The 14,650-nt window shown below is 44.5% G+C and overlaps 1 protein-coding gene across 1 annotated transcript in view; it reads right to left on the reverse strand.

The window, feature by feature from the left end:
* The window catches only part of LOC117748615 (ras-related protein Rab-26), a 64,954-nt gene extending 53,889 nt beyond the window's left edge, over positions 1–11,065 (reverse strand). The window contains exons 1-2 of the mRNA XM_034558545.1: positions 10,656–11,065; positions 9,077–9,187 (exon numbers count right to left, since the gene is read on the reverse strand). Of these exons, the coding sequence (XP_034414436.1) occupies positions 9,077–9,187; positions 10,656–10,832 (288 nt within the window). The 5' untranslated portion in view covers positions 10,833–11,065. The remainder of the gene's footprint in view (positions 1–9,076; positions 9,188–10,655) is intronic.
* Positions 11,066–14,650: the final 3,585 nt, after the last annotated feature.

Raw genomic sequence — 14,650 nt, forward strand, 5'->3', positions numbered from 1 at the left:
TGCAATAGTATTCTTTATGGCACATCTTCCAAAATCCTAAACAGACTCCAATACATCCAAAACTCTGCTGCTCACCTTTCTCACCCACTCCCGTTCCCGTGATCACATCACCCCTGTTCTCCAGAACCTTCACTGGCTCCCCGTACCACAACGGATCCAATACAAAATCCTTCTCCTCACTCACAAAGCCCTCCATAAGCAGGCCCCCTCCTACCTCACCGACCTGCTCCACCACCACACTCCATCCCAGCGACTCCGCTCCTCTGATGATCTCCTGTCCATCCCACATAGGACCAAGCACCGGACGTGGGGTGACAGAGCCTTCTCCATATCTGCCCCCTCCCTCTGGAACTCTCTCCCCAAACTCATCCGAGACTGCACTGATCTTTCCTTATTCAAATCGCAAATCAAAACCCACCTGTTCAGAACTGCTTTTAATGTGTGATTGTTTGTTTTTGTTTTCTTATCAGGGTCCGAGCGACTCAGAAAGTCCCTATTTATTTGTTTTATTTGTTTTACCTGTATTTTAGCTATTCTTATTTATTTATTTTTAGCTTTTAGGATGTTTTAATTATGTGAAGTGTCTTTGAGTATTATAAAAAGCGCTATATAAATTAAATGCATTATCATTATTATTATTATTAATGAGGAATCACTCAGTACTTCTCACTTGTCAAGTACATCATCCACACAGTGCTACACAAAAACAGGCCTTTACAATGTAGTCATTTCATATCCACCATTTCTTTATTGAATTACCAGAAGACCTGATGATCAAACACGTCTTGTTCTAGTGATTATGATATGTATTGCTGTCTTTCTTTTCTGTAGTTTTGACTTACAGTCAATGTGAATGGCGGACAATTCATTTATGTGTTCAAACAAATGTCTGTCCAAAATGTTTAATTCCTGCTTATTCTGTTACGGGAGCTTCCTTTGCCAGGGCTGATACCGTTCGTGCTTCTGTTAGCCTGAAGCACATCTAAAGTGAACAGATAAGGGATTTCTTTCCTCGCCGCTTTCTAATGAAGGAGTTTGTCAACAACCTTTTTTCTGTCCATCCATCACTCACTAATGCGCTCGCACATAACCGCAGTTGTTCAATTGGAAAGCAATCCTTTTGATTTATTTCCCCCCCATCACCGCCTCCTTACTTCAAAATGTCTAATTATAAATGTGGTCTTCACCGGTGACGACTGGGGCGAATCTAAATACCCACACCCTCCCCAACTTTCTTTTTTGTTTAATCTTCTATGTTTAAGTGTTAAAATATGTTTCATGTAAAATGACATCTTCCTTAATGGGAAAACCTTATTGATAATGGCAGGAATATAATTCTGGTGAAGAAATACCAAAACACCGTTATTAGATCTACTCCATCACATAACAACTCACCGTATGCACTCGATGTTGTTCACCAACTATCCGAGCATGTTGCGTCATGAGGCAGAAATCTGCTCTGCACGTGGACCCCTTCTGTGCACTTGAACCCCCGACTTGCTCCACCGTTGTGTGGCCTTCAGCGGAGGACTGCGATTCAACTGGAATGCTCCCAATTCCGGTCGCACTGAACTGTGAGAGTGTGAAGCAAAGCGATGCCGAGCCCCAAAAAACCTGCCCTGAACGAGCACACCGGCGGAAAAGCCGTCTGTAAACTTGGCGCCAAATGCAGATTTTCGTCCTGCAACACCGACTCAACATTCCCAACGAACCCCAGCTGAGGACCCTCTGAAGTCAACCCTGAAGCTTGAAAAAAATTTTAAAAAATAGCCTGAAAGCCATCTGACAGGCCGAACGAGCAGAATCCAGTCGAAGCCGTTTCCACACATTCGTTGCTTTGCATCGTTGTCATGGCTACTGCTCCATAACAACCGTCTCCTGGGTACCCAACAAGCACTTGAGGAGTCGTGTGGCGAAAAAAGGTTAAAAAAAAACAACCAACCAAGCAGACCAACACGCTTTTTTTAAAGGTGAATCCGTCCCCACGTCTTCAGGCCACTTCACCGCTAAAAGACCTGCATCATATTACGCAACAGGAAACATTTGGCCAAGCAATGAGAACGAAACCCTGCAGCCCGTCGGGTCAGGAACGAAGGGAAAGGGAGGCGGAGTGCTTGGTTATGTAAGAGTAGAGGAAATGTGGCTTTGACTTTGAACTGTTCCTGGTGTTTGTCCCGTGGCGGCCTATTAGCATGAGTGCGTTTCATCAGTTTGCTTATTCATGAATACTGAAGTGCGTCTGCACATGGCTTATTTTCAGCCGACGCCGCGGAACTAGAGCGAGCAACGTGGTGCAGACCGGCGGGAGGCTTCTTGACAGCGAGCATGCTGACGATCCGCTCTGTACTTTCATTGTTTGGTGGTTTGTTTGGTGTTTTTTTAAGGGGACACGTGATTGTCATTTGATTAGCATTTTGAGTTTTTTTTCAATTGAGGGAAAATGATGATGGATAAAAACTCCACCTCCACCAACGCTGAACAGTTCTCCAACTTCCAATGCCACTTTTGATTGTCATGAGTATAAAGTTAAAGGGTCTGTGCACGTGTTACGAGTGAAAGGTGAACTGAATGCGTCCCGTCTGCAACTGAGGAACGAGAGCGGCGTTAACCGTAAAGCGACCTCGGTTCTGTGCGAGTAGACCCTGCTAAAAGCAGGCGACAGACCATAATAACATCTACATAACACATGGACGAGGCCCTGAAGAGGTCAACGATTCATCCCACACCAACAGGTAAACCAACTGAACCGTACGGCGCCGATGACAGAAGACAAATTTCCACCGTGTCCTGATGCGTGTGTGTGCGATTGTGAGAATTAGAGATTGGATCTGTGTCGGTGACAATTGCCCTTGGGGAGTACCTTTGCATTGTTACCGTGGCAACCAATGTTGTCCGGCGAGGTCGGCGGCAAATTACAAAGCGGACAGTCGAGCATACAGATGTCTGGAAAGAAAACCCATTCGATTTACCTGCAGTCCGAGCACAGCGACAGTCATTACCGGGAGAGTTAAGAGTCGCAGCCACAAGGAAAAGAAAAAGGCGTTCCAGGATCGATGGAGAGCTGGGAGCTTGAACCGCCACTGAGGGACTACAATCATCATCATCATCATCATCAGTCCTTTGCTGACTGATTGTGATCCGTCGATCAGCATGGGGCTCGTCCACTTCGCATACGCTTACATTTAATGTGCAGGAATATAGATGGACATGCGTGCAGGTGGTAAAGATTTTAACAAATTCTAAATGAAGCGATTTAATTACTGAGACCATGGCTTGCCCCAGCTCTAAAATTAAACACATTTCTCATGCACACACTGTTCATGTTCCTTTGCAACATGTTAACAGTGAGAATAGACTGGGAGCCAGCAGCCAGACTATGAGGAGCTAAACTAAACTAAACGTGTAGACCTGAAAAACTAAAAGAAATGTGACGTTTTCTGATCATTTCCAGAGCGGCTTTTTCCTCTTCGTCTTTACAGAAGAGGATGAATGTGAAGAGAGTGATTTCTTTATTAACCGCTCGCTCATTCCGCCTTGAACGATTTGGTGTGTCGTTTCGGTGAAAGGTTTGATGCAAACCCAGGGCCGTCATGCTCTTTTTTCTGTTACTCGTCAGTGTGGAGAAGGGGTCACTAACTATACTTCAATATATATGGCACTAAATCATAGCGCAAGCTGGACATTATTGTGATGTTCCGGACCTTTGCATGAGGAAACTCTCTCGAACTGGACCTCGTTGAATTTGTATTGAATGTCCCTGGTGGAGAGGATACAGTACAAACTCTAAGAACGGGTCTTTTCACTTCTTCCTCAAACATGAAATAAAAAAAACTCCACTTGCTCTGAAACACACACACACACATTAGCTTTTGGTCAATATGATCCTCCTGTCACGCTCCGACAGGCCTCACACACACACACACACACACACACACGCTGCGTCAGTGCGTTTTGTTTAATGATCAAGCGGCCCGGTGTGAATAGTGATGAAAAGGGAGAAAAGCCACACGATGTGAAATGAGAGGTAGCGCACACAATTAAATGCACACGTCATTAAGCAGTAAGAACGAGAAGCAGAAATACATCCTGCTATTATTATTGTTATTATTATTATTATGTTGAAACAGACAAATATCAGTACCAAAACAGGAAAGAGTAGAGTCTGAGAGGTGGATTTCTGTGAGGGGAAATATAAATAGATGAACAAAAGCACTTCATCAAAAGTTAAGTTGGACTCTTTTTTCCCCAAACAGGACGGTGACTCCTATTCCTTGTTATCGAGAGTGAAAACTCACAGTGCTGCGCATTAAAAAAAAAAACATTCTGGTATATATTAATATTGCATCTACAATAAATACAACTTATCGCTAAAGAGCAGCATATTACTGCGGATACATTTCAGCGTTTCTGTCCCAGTGTATCTGCTGCTATATTTTTTAAATATGGAAAGGGCGCCCCCAGATCCAAACTGAGAAATCAGGATGGCGGAGCATTTATTTCCCACAACGCTGAACCCTTGGTTGATTTGTACGATAACAAGCTGGTTTTGTTCCACTACTGATATGAATTTATGTATCTGTAGCTTCTCACACTGTCTACAAACAGTCAGGCAAACGAGCACAAACACTGCTGCCACGTCATGTCCCAACACAGAGCAGAGCAAGCTGGACTGCCCATACTTTACTTTGAAAAACAAAAGGTTATACATACATCCTGTCGCAATTACCGCTCTCTACAACTCTGTCCAACAGCTTTAATGAGCAGCAACAACGCCTTTTCCTGATGTTAACTTTGTAACATATCATCTATATGAACATTGCACTCCAGATAGGAAATAAATCATAATTGTCTCCATTTTTATTAAGCACAAATATGACCTTTGCGACACCGTCTGGGCTGCAAACTACCAACGCACCGCCAAAGATGAATAACATCTCAGACAGACATTAACGTTGGGGTTATTTGCCCTCTAGCTAAGTACCCGTGAAGTTTGTTGGAGCTCGTCAACAATTCTCTCTCTCTGTTTCAAAGTAACAGGAAAAAGAACAGAAAGGCAATATTACAAAGTCACAGAGACTCTGCTGTTTAGAAACAGCACCCCACCGTAACCTCCACCTCTTCGTGACTTAGTTATGACAAAACAAAAGCCAACACTGAAGTGCTCATCGTGCAGATATCGTTTTCACGTCTGTGTACGTGACGTCCTTATCGTATATATATATATATATATATATATATATATATATTTATTAAGTAAGATGACGAAGCGGACCGATTTCTAAAAAAAGACTTCCAAGAGTGTTCCGCAGTCTCAATAGCCCAAGAGTTTCTAAAAATAAAACTCTTTCAACCAACAGATCCGTTACAAAGTGCTCCAGACGTTTAAAAAAAGATATGTACAGAGCAGGAGATTAAAGAGAAGCCAGACTGAGGAAGCTGTGTGCGTGTGTGTGTGTGTGTGTGTGTCCTCTCGTACATCTATCTTTTTAAAAAACTTTTTGTATTTTAAGCTTATTAGACCTGAAGGGTAAATATGAAGCTAAAACCAGGAGATGGTTAGCTTAGCTTAACAAAAGCAAAAATAGCCAACAAATATGGTTTGAGTAAGAATCTTGTTTGGGATAAAGACACGTTGTGAATTAGTTCTTGGTTGTTGAAAAGGTTTGGACAGTGGGCTCAATGAGAAGGGGACAGGAGAGGCTGTCAGTCGAGGTTATAAACATGTAAAGGAGTCATGAATGTAACACGTAGAGCCTTCACCTTTTTTCCAAACATTGATAGAACTTGTGGGCATATAGATTCCATTGTTTTCCAATTTTCATCAAAGAAATTCAAAAACTATGTTTGAGTTCTCTCTGTCTCTAGCCACGATTGTGCCGTTTCCACAGAGGTGCAGGACTTTTATACTGCGGTGAAATTAAACCATAACCCCTAACGGAGAGTAAAATAAATAAATAAATAAATAAACATTTTGCTACTCACACAATGTGGCCGATGGGCGTGAAAACGGCAACTGCGCCAGTCTGATTATATTTATATATCTCATTGTATTAACTCGGCTCATATTCAACATATCACCATCATTGTGACTTTATGGACAGGCAACTGCCCGAGACGTCATTTCTACACTTCAGTTGCCGTGCGGATTAAACAAACAACATATCTGTCAGCGGCTTTGAGAAGTTCTGGTCGGCAGATCAGGTTCCCTTTGTTACCCATTTGAGTCAGACCCAGCCTAGTTTATTTGTATGCTAAGCTAACCCTACAGTCTCACGGCTCCAGTTTCAAATGAATCATACGGAAGTGTCACGAAACGTCTCATATAACAAAACAAAAACTATTTTATTAAAAAAAAGAGGTCCTTGCAAGTATAGAAGTACAAATGTGTGTATGCGAGGGCGGATGTTAGTGTGCACTGGAAAAAAGAGAAGACGACTCCATTTGGGGGATTATAGTTATGCATGGTGCGGCTGTGAAATGACCAAATGAATGATTCATCACAAAACTCCGCTCAGACGTTGACTGCACCATGGAAGACGGTCCCGTGGTGGACTGGAGGAGTGATGATGAGGGCAGAAGCAAGACAAAGCAGTCCCACATTACACCAATAGCTTCCAACACATGTAATGAAGTGTATTTCACTTTCACTATGCTCTGTCAGGCAAACAATAAAGTATTTTGATCCCGACGCTGTAAAAGGTTGTTGGGCTGTGTATGCTCTATATGCTATATGTGTATGCTCTATATATATACACACACACACACACACACACACACACACACACACACACACACACACACACACCGTCTCATTCGGATTTCCCCCCAGGGCATGATAGGCAGAGAATGGGTTAGCCATTGGCAGTAAACCAAGGAACAGAGCGTAAATATTTAACCTCGCCTTTAGAATTACCTTTTTAAATTAGCTTAATTCAGTTCAAAATGTGTTGTCTTTGGCCCCCAGATCTGTCCCCTCCTTATAAGCACGGAGAGGAAGGAAGAGAGCCAGCAAAAAGACTTTTAAAGCTCGGTTGTTACATCTGCATGACATTTCTCTTCAAACAGCAGTAATTTAACACTCACACACATCTCCCCAGTTTGTATGTAGCCTCCCGTCTTTCTTCAGCTTTCCTTTCATAGGAATGGTCAGACTGACACGACCATCTTGGGAAATACGAGTGTGCTTTGTGAATGACCAGACGTCCAATCATAGCCTACAACGAAGCATTACACAAGCAGAGCTGGACAGGGCCCTAGAAGTAACACAGCAGCAGGACCGCTATCTGCTCGTCTGTATGAGGAGGAGCAGGAGGAGCAGGAGGAGCAGGAGGAACAGGAGGAGCATGAGGAGCATGAGGAACAGGAGGAGCAGGAGGAGCAGGAGGAGCATGAGGAGCAGGAGGAGCATGAGGAACAGGAGGAACAGGAGGAGCAGGAGGAGCAGGAGGAGCATGAGGAACAGGAGGAGCAGGAGGAACAGGAGGAGCAGGAAGAGCAGGAGGTGCAGGAGGAACAGGAGGAGCAGGAGGAACAGGAGGAGCATGAGGAACAGGAGGTGCAGGAGGAACAGGAGGAGCATGAAGAGCAGGAGGAGCAGGAGGAGCTGGAGGAACAGGAGGAGCATGAGGAACAGGAGGGGCAGGAGGAACAGGAGGAACAGGAGGAATAGGAGGAGCATGAGGAGCAGGAGGAGCAGGAGGAACAGGAGGAGCATGAGGAACAGGAGGTGCAGGAGGAACAGGAGGAGCATGAGGAGCAGGAGGAGCAGGAGGAGCAGGAGGAGCAGGAGGAACAGGAGGAGCATGAGGAGCAGGAGGAGCAGGAGGAACAGGAGGAGCATGAGGAGCAGGAGGAGCATGAGGAACAGGAGGAGCAGGAGGAACAGAAGGAACAGGAGGAGCATGAGGAACAGGAGGAGCAGGAGGAACAGGAGGAACAGGAGGTGCAGGAGGAACAGGAGGAGCATGAGGAACAGGAGGTGCAGGAGGTGCATGAGGAACAGGAGGAGCAGGAGGAACAGGAGGAGCAGGAGGAACAGGAGGAGCAGGAGGAACAGGAGGAGCAGGGGGAGCAGGAGGAACAGGAGGAGCAGGAGGAGCAGAAGGAACAGGAGGAGCATGAGGAGCAGGAGGAACAGGAGGAGCATGATGAACAGGAGGAGCAGGAGGAACAGGAGGTGCATGAGGAGCAGGAGGAACAGGAGGAGCAGGAGGAGCAGGAGGAACAGGAGGAACAGGAGGAGCATGAGGAGCAGGAGGAACAGGAGGAGCATGAGGAGCAGGAGGAGCAGGAGGAACAGGAAGAGCAGGAGGAACAGGAGGACCATGAGGAGCAGGAGGAGCAGGAGGAGCAGGAGGAACAGGAGGAACAGGAGGAACAGGAGGAGCATGAGGAACAGGAGGAGCAGGAGGAACAGGAAGAGCAAGAGGAACAGGAGGAGCATGAGGAGCAGGAGAAGCATGAGGAACAGGAGGAGCGCTGCCAGAGCCCTACAACATGACCTCCTGCATGTTTCTGACAAAACTGTCCGAAACCGACTGCGTGAGGGAGGCGCGAGGCCCCGACGTCCTCTAGTGCCTTCAAATTACACAATGAGGATATCAATAAAGATTTTTTTACTTGAATATTTGTCATAACGAGATCCACTGTGTTGATTTAAGTGTTCCCTTCATTGTTTTTGAGCAGTACGTATATCTCTTTTTAAAACCAGTGTGATCTTTCCTGAGATCTAATCTGGATTTCAGAGGGAACACAGCTTGACGTTTTGGAGGGCGTTCATTTGGAAAGTCCAATTCAGAATGTCCTGCCTTTGTCTGAATGACAGACTGACTATTGGATGACTTTGGAATATTGGATATCACCTTCATTGTTCCACCAAACAACACGTTGGACCGTCTTCTTTTAGAAACTCAACACACTCCTACACAGTAGTGACTCCTTACCTGTTACTCCAAAGGCAAAGGAGCATTTCATTAGCCAACATAATGTGAGGATACAGATGGAGATGGTCCTTACTATTATTGTGTTTGTGGGTGTGTGTGTGTGTGTGTGTGTGTGTGTGCATGTGTGCGCTTACCCTGAAGTCGATGCCCACAGTGGAGATGAAGCTCCCGGCTAGAAAGGCTCCATCTTTGAAGCGAACCAGCAGACAGGTCTTCCCAACACCTGAATCCCCCACCAGCATCACCTGAGACACCGACACACAGTCACACAGTCAGGATGGTAAGAGAACGGCTTGGATGATACAAGTCAAAGTTATGTGTGTGTGTGTGTGTGTGTGTGTGTGTGTGTGTGTGTGTGTGTGTGTGGTGTAGGAAGGACCCAACTCAGGTGAGAACTTCTACAAATACACAGCGGTGTTAAGGAAACACACACAAAAAAACTGTTACTCCTGGCAGAGTAGGTCGCAAGTTGTGTCACACACACACACACACCTTTTTGTATTGCTATATTCTTTGTGACGCTGCTATAGAGCCAATCTGCCACTAATGATGATTATCAGTTAATTTGTTTACTTTTTGTTCAATTTTGAATCATTCAAATGCAGTTTTGGATCATTAAAAGACTTGTTTTACTGGCAGACACGTATGAGCAGACAGCATTTAGTAAAGGATTCTTTTTTTGTTACAGTTATTTGTCTATATGCATTTTAAAGTGCAGAACATGTATTGGTTTAGTTCAAAATAAAACTGAAATTGACTGGTGCATTGTGGGAGTGTGGAGAGCAGCAGCAGATGTTTGTCATTATGTCACTGCTATACAAAACAAAAGCCCGCCTCCTGCTGCTGGTAATTGATCTCATACATAACAGAAACCACTCTCCACCATCTCATCGCGTTATTGCACTGGATTATGGTTGTGGCGCACTTAATGTTCCAGTTGGACAATGGAGCCGGCGTTCCTAAACTTTTGAGTTTGCAGGGGGACCAGAAGGTAGACACCTTATTGCATTTTACAGTTTGGAGATTGAACACAATCTGCTTAATAATTCATTTTGGGACTTTGCCATCAGTGGGAAATAATGGTAAAATTATACACATAGCACTGCACGGGCACATTAATGGAAGCACATTTCTGCCCAAGAACAGCAGAGATGAAAAGATATGCATAACATAAGTCACATTATTTATTTATATATATATATATATAATTTTATTTATTTATATATATATATATAATTTTATTTATTTTTATATATATATATATATATATATATAATAAAGTTCCAATATAAGCCAACAATATGAAATAATGAGTCAAATTGGAATTTGCCATATTAAACCTTTTCAAAAATGAGAAGTACTGAGAACACAAAGACACTTCAAAATCAAAACTTTAACTTTTCTCAGTTAAAATCATGACACTTCAAACTGTTTGCATTTCATTTCATTGTCTCGGTCTCACGTGTTCACAGAGTGTTTACAAAAGAGGACAACGCAATATGAAACATAACGCACCTCGTTATCTAGAAACGACACTGCACAATAAATCGAATGACATCTTCGAAGACGACATGCCGACATGGGATTGGACTTTAAAAGAAAAGGCGTGAATTGAAGGCTCGTTTTCATTGGCCGCGTCCTGAGCTCATTTACTAATTGATTACTTGATTGAACTCAGGCGCGTGGAACCTCTCAGCCGGGCTGTCCGCTCACCTTGAAGGCGATGTCGTAGAACTCTCCGCTGTTGCTGATGGACGGTCTGCTCGGGTAAACCAGCCCGGAGGACGGCGCTGCGGCGGCGGCCAGACCCTTCCCCGTCCTCCCGCTGCCCGGCGACGCCTTGGGGCTCTTGGAGCTCCCTTTGCCCTTCACTGCCTTCTTCCTGGACATGGCTCCGACAACCTGTTCGGCTCCGAGCAATTAAAGAGAGAGGAAGAGTTTGGAAACGCTCGAGATGGTTCAAACACCTTCTTCTTCTTTTTTTCTCCCCCCTTTTTCTTTTTGGAGTTGTGATTGAGACGAAAATAAGTTCACCCGTGCGTCAAAATCGTGACTGTGCGTAAATTGGACACTGGTCAACGGACAAATGCTCTCCAACGGGAAACAGCTGTTGTCCCGGCGGTGCAGCTGGATGACTATTAATCTGGTTCCCAATGTAAACAGTTCTCACTCCTCCCTCTCTCGTGCTGTGGCGTTGGGAAGCGCGTGAAGGCTGTCTGGGTGCGTTTGCAGGGGAAATCCACCCCAAAACGGAAATCATAATACTTGTCCAACAATGTTGGACATTGATTAATACCCAAAACATATGACAACATTACCGTCTCTCTGAGCTTGGAACGAGAACACTCCTCAGATGACGCTGTGACGTTTCTGATGCCGCAGTTTTGATGATAATCAACGATTGGTAGACACTAAATATGACACTAAGTATTACGCTCAATCAAAAATAAATATCAGCTGGCAATCTCCATGATGTTTTATAACGAACTGTCCGGCATCTGGAACATAGATCAATCTCTATATACGTTAAGAGTTCTGTATAATATAAATTAAATGTACATTCTAGTTTTAGGGTGTATTTCTTTTAAAGGCGCAGGTCTGTGTGGCAGCTTGTATTTTGGAAGCTTCACAGTTTCTCCACGGACATTTTGATATTCAATGCTACATTACTCCAGACCGCTCTGACTTCTGGGTAACGGGTGCACACGTGCAGCAGGCGGGCGTGCTGTGAAATGAGGGACATTCGAGCTGCCTGGGGTGCGTTGTCACAGTGTGTCCAGCAGGTGCGTGTTTTACACGGTAAATGGATGGTACTTGTATGGCACTCCACGTGCTTTTACACCACATGTCATTCATACAATCACACCCCTGGTGGCAGAGGCTACCATGCAAGGTGCCACCTGCCCATCAGGATCCATCAAAGCATTCACACCCAGTCACACACACCGTTGGCACACGTCTTGCCCGAGGACACATCGATTGAGGACCAGAAGTGAAGGTATAAAATGTATTGCGTCAAGTTAGGCATGGCCACACGAACGCAGCACAGGACCAGAGGAATGAGGCTGGGTGGTGTTCACATGAGGTGTCCTGTTCTAAACAAGCATGTCCAGCTGTGGATTTGCATACTTATAAGTCACGAACAGACAGAGAATTATCACCTGACCGCTCTCATCAGCATCTTCTAGGCTCAAGGTTTCCCTGCTTGCAACGTTGGCGTTTGGCTTCACCCTCACCACCATCGAGCAACTGTTCTTAGCTGTAACCGCCATGTGAGAGCAGTGCAGCATGTTGGCCATGGGGCAGGTGCACATACACAACTAATAAATAGAGCAGGCCTGACTATGAGAAGCTCAGATTACAACTCGTGCAGAGGGAGTCATCTTCACAAAGCAAATAGTTGTTTGCTGCTATATTAATAATCGATAATCCCTGGAAGAAGAAACTGCTCACTATAAGAAGTTTGCTGTATCGACTTAAAAGGGGAAAATATTTCAGTGTTGTGTTTGTTGAGGCACCAAGTTACCAATCAAATTAGTTATTGCAGGGTTATTAAAATCTAGAGCCCAGCTTCTTGTGGAAGACTCTAAATTTTTTTTAAATAAAGAAATGTAGTCTTTCCCATCAATGTCAATACAATCTAATGGAGGCGGCATCTAGTGGCCATTAGAGGAACTGCATGTGGTGACTGCAACTCCTTGAGGCGGTCGCAGCTGGTCTCCGCGGCAACAGAGCGTCAAATGAATAATTGTAGACGCGTAAGGTCAAACGAACCGTTTTGGGTTGACCGATCCATCGGTACAATTTGAATGTCTTTACCATAAATTAAATGAAAACAAATGTATGTGTGTCTAAGAGAAAGCCTGCTCTTAAATCCTTCCGCTTTCATTGTCCTGCATCCACTGTGACGATACACACTCTTCATAAAGCCTTTGTACGTAACTGGAGCTCTGAAACAATCCCCTTCAGTTAGAGGCCTCCACACCTGAAAGCTGCCCAGTACCACCAGTAGCCGTCGGGCAGCCCGACTGACCATCGATTTTGTCTGGAAGGCTGTGATGCGATTCACTGGGCTCACTTCTACTCGTCCAGACTCATCGAGCACTGCCGCCGCCCTCACTTCTAATGTTATATCAGAGGACAACAGGGAGAGCTCAACCGGAGCCGTCGAGATGAGACGGACGCGTGTCCCCGCTGGCTGCGGCACAGTCGGTAAATCGACGGCCGTGTGATCCGACGCGCGATCTTCAAGGCGACCGTCAAAGTCGGAGGAAAAAAGAAAAGGAAAAGCGATTTATTTGCAGTCCGAAGGCACAACAAACGGGAATGCGGAGATGTTTGATTAGGAGGCTATTAAAAAAGCCCCATGCTGTGCGAGCGGTGCATCGTAGTAAACCAATGAGGACCACGCACACCCACCCCACCGATTATAACAGAGATCGTACCTCGTCCTGTTTATTCATACCCTTGCAACACATTGAGAAATAACTACGTATGTGTGTGTGGGAGGGGTTTGGCGGCACCTAGCGGCAAGGTTGCACATTGCAACCAACTGAAACTTTTCCCGTGAAGTTGACATGAAACAATTCTTGGTTTGTCCCTTCCGAGCTACTGTAGAGACATTAGCAGTGCAACATGGCGGAGTCCGTGACGATGACCCGCTCCATAAGTAGTTATATTGGGCTCATTCTACGGTGACGTGTAGAAACTCCTTTGAAAATATTTGTATCACGTGGACAGAAACCAAAGCCAGAAAAGGGCTCAATAAATCAAAAGACATACAGGAGTCAGAGAAGGGTCTGATGAATTAGGAACTCAAATAATCAAAATAAGTGGTCATTGTTGTCGTCAGTGATGAAGTTGTACGGTTCTGGAGGGTAACACGATGTTGCTGGCTGAACAGACAGAAGGAATGCCCTCCACTCATAAATCACACGACACAACTCGGTGCAGGTCGGTGAACTTTGAGGAAAAGTGAGGAGTGAACCACAAAAGCCCAGATGACGTGAATTAGCTGGAGAACGGCACCACCCGGTGGCCTCGTGCTGCAACTACAACTCCATGTTAACTTGGACAATTTGGGGTTTTTGTGTCTTTTCTACACACACACACACTTATTTTTAACTTCTGATTTTCTTTTTTTCTCCATATCAACTTGATGTAGTTTTTAAAAAAAATTGTGCACATCTGATTTCTTCTATCCTAATTTGAATTAGCTTTATTGTCAAATATACACACATGATGTCATACACTTCTTTCTGCCTAGGACCTGTCGGCCCCATTATATTTTATCGAAATATCAGGACTTGTGGTGATGATTACAAATTGGTTGGTGTAAATAGTGTTGATGGGACAATAATATCTATAAAACATGAAAAATGATAAGATATATTACTATGACAACGCTAAATGCAGGAAGAGCAACAGATTTTGCAGCTGTTTCCTCCCTCAATATCGCCTGTGCTGAGCAATGTTATCGTTTCAATCAATTACATTTGCGATCAACACTGATTTGACATCTTCGTCAAAAGGAGGCAGATTTCCACTTTTCTTTTGCATTCGTGTATACTAGCGTCCGTTTCACCCTTTTTGATTTAAAATGATTCCTATTGATACCTACAAAAAAAAAGTAAACAAAAACAAGCAAAGCAGAAGAGGACAGGAATCATGAAAAGATAAGATAAGCACACAAGAACAGAGGCCGGCTG

This window comes from Cyclopterus lumpus, chromosome 19, assembly GCF_009769545.1.
Source record: "Cyclopterus lumpus isolate fCycLum1 chromosome 19, fCycLum1.pri, whole genome shotgun sequence".
NCBI lineage: Eukaryota > Metazoa > Chordata > Actinopteri > Perciformes > Cyclopteridae > Cyclopterus > Cyclopterus lumpus.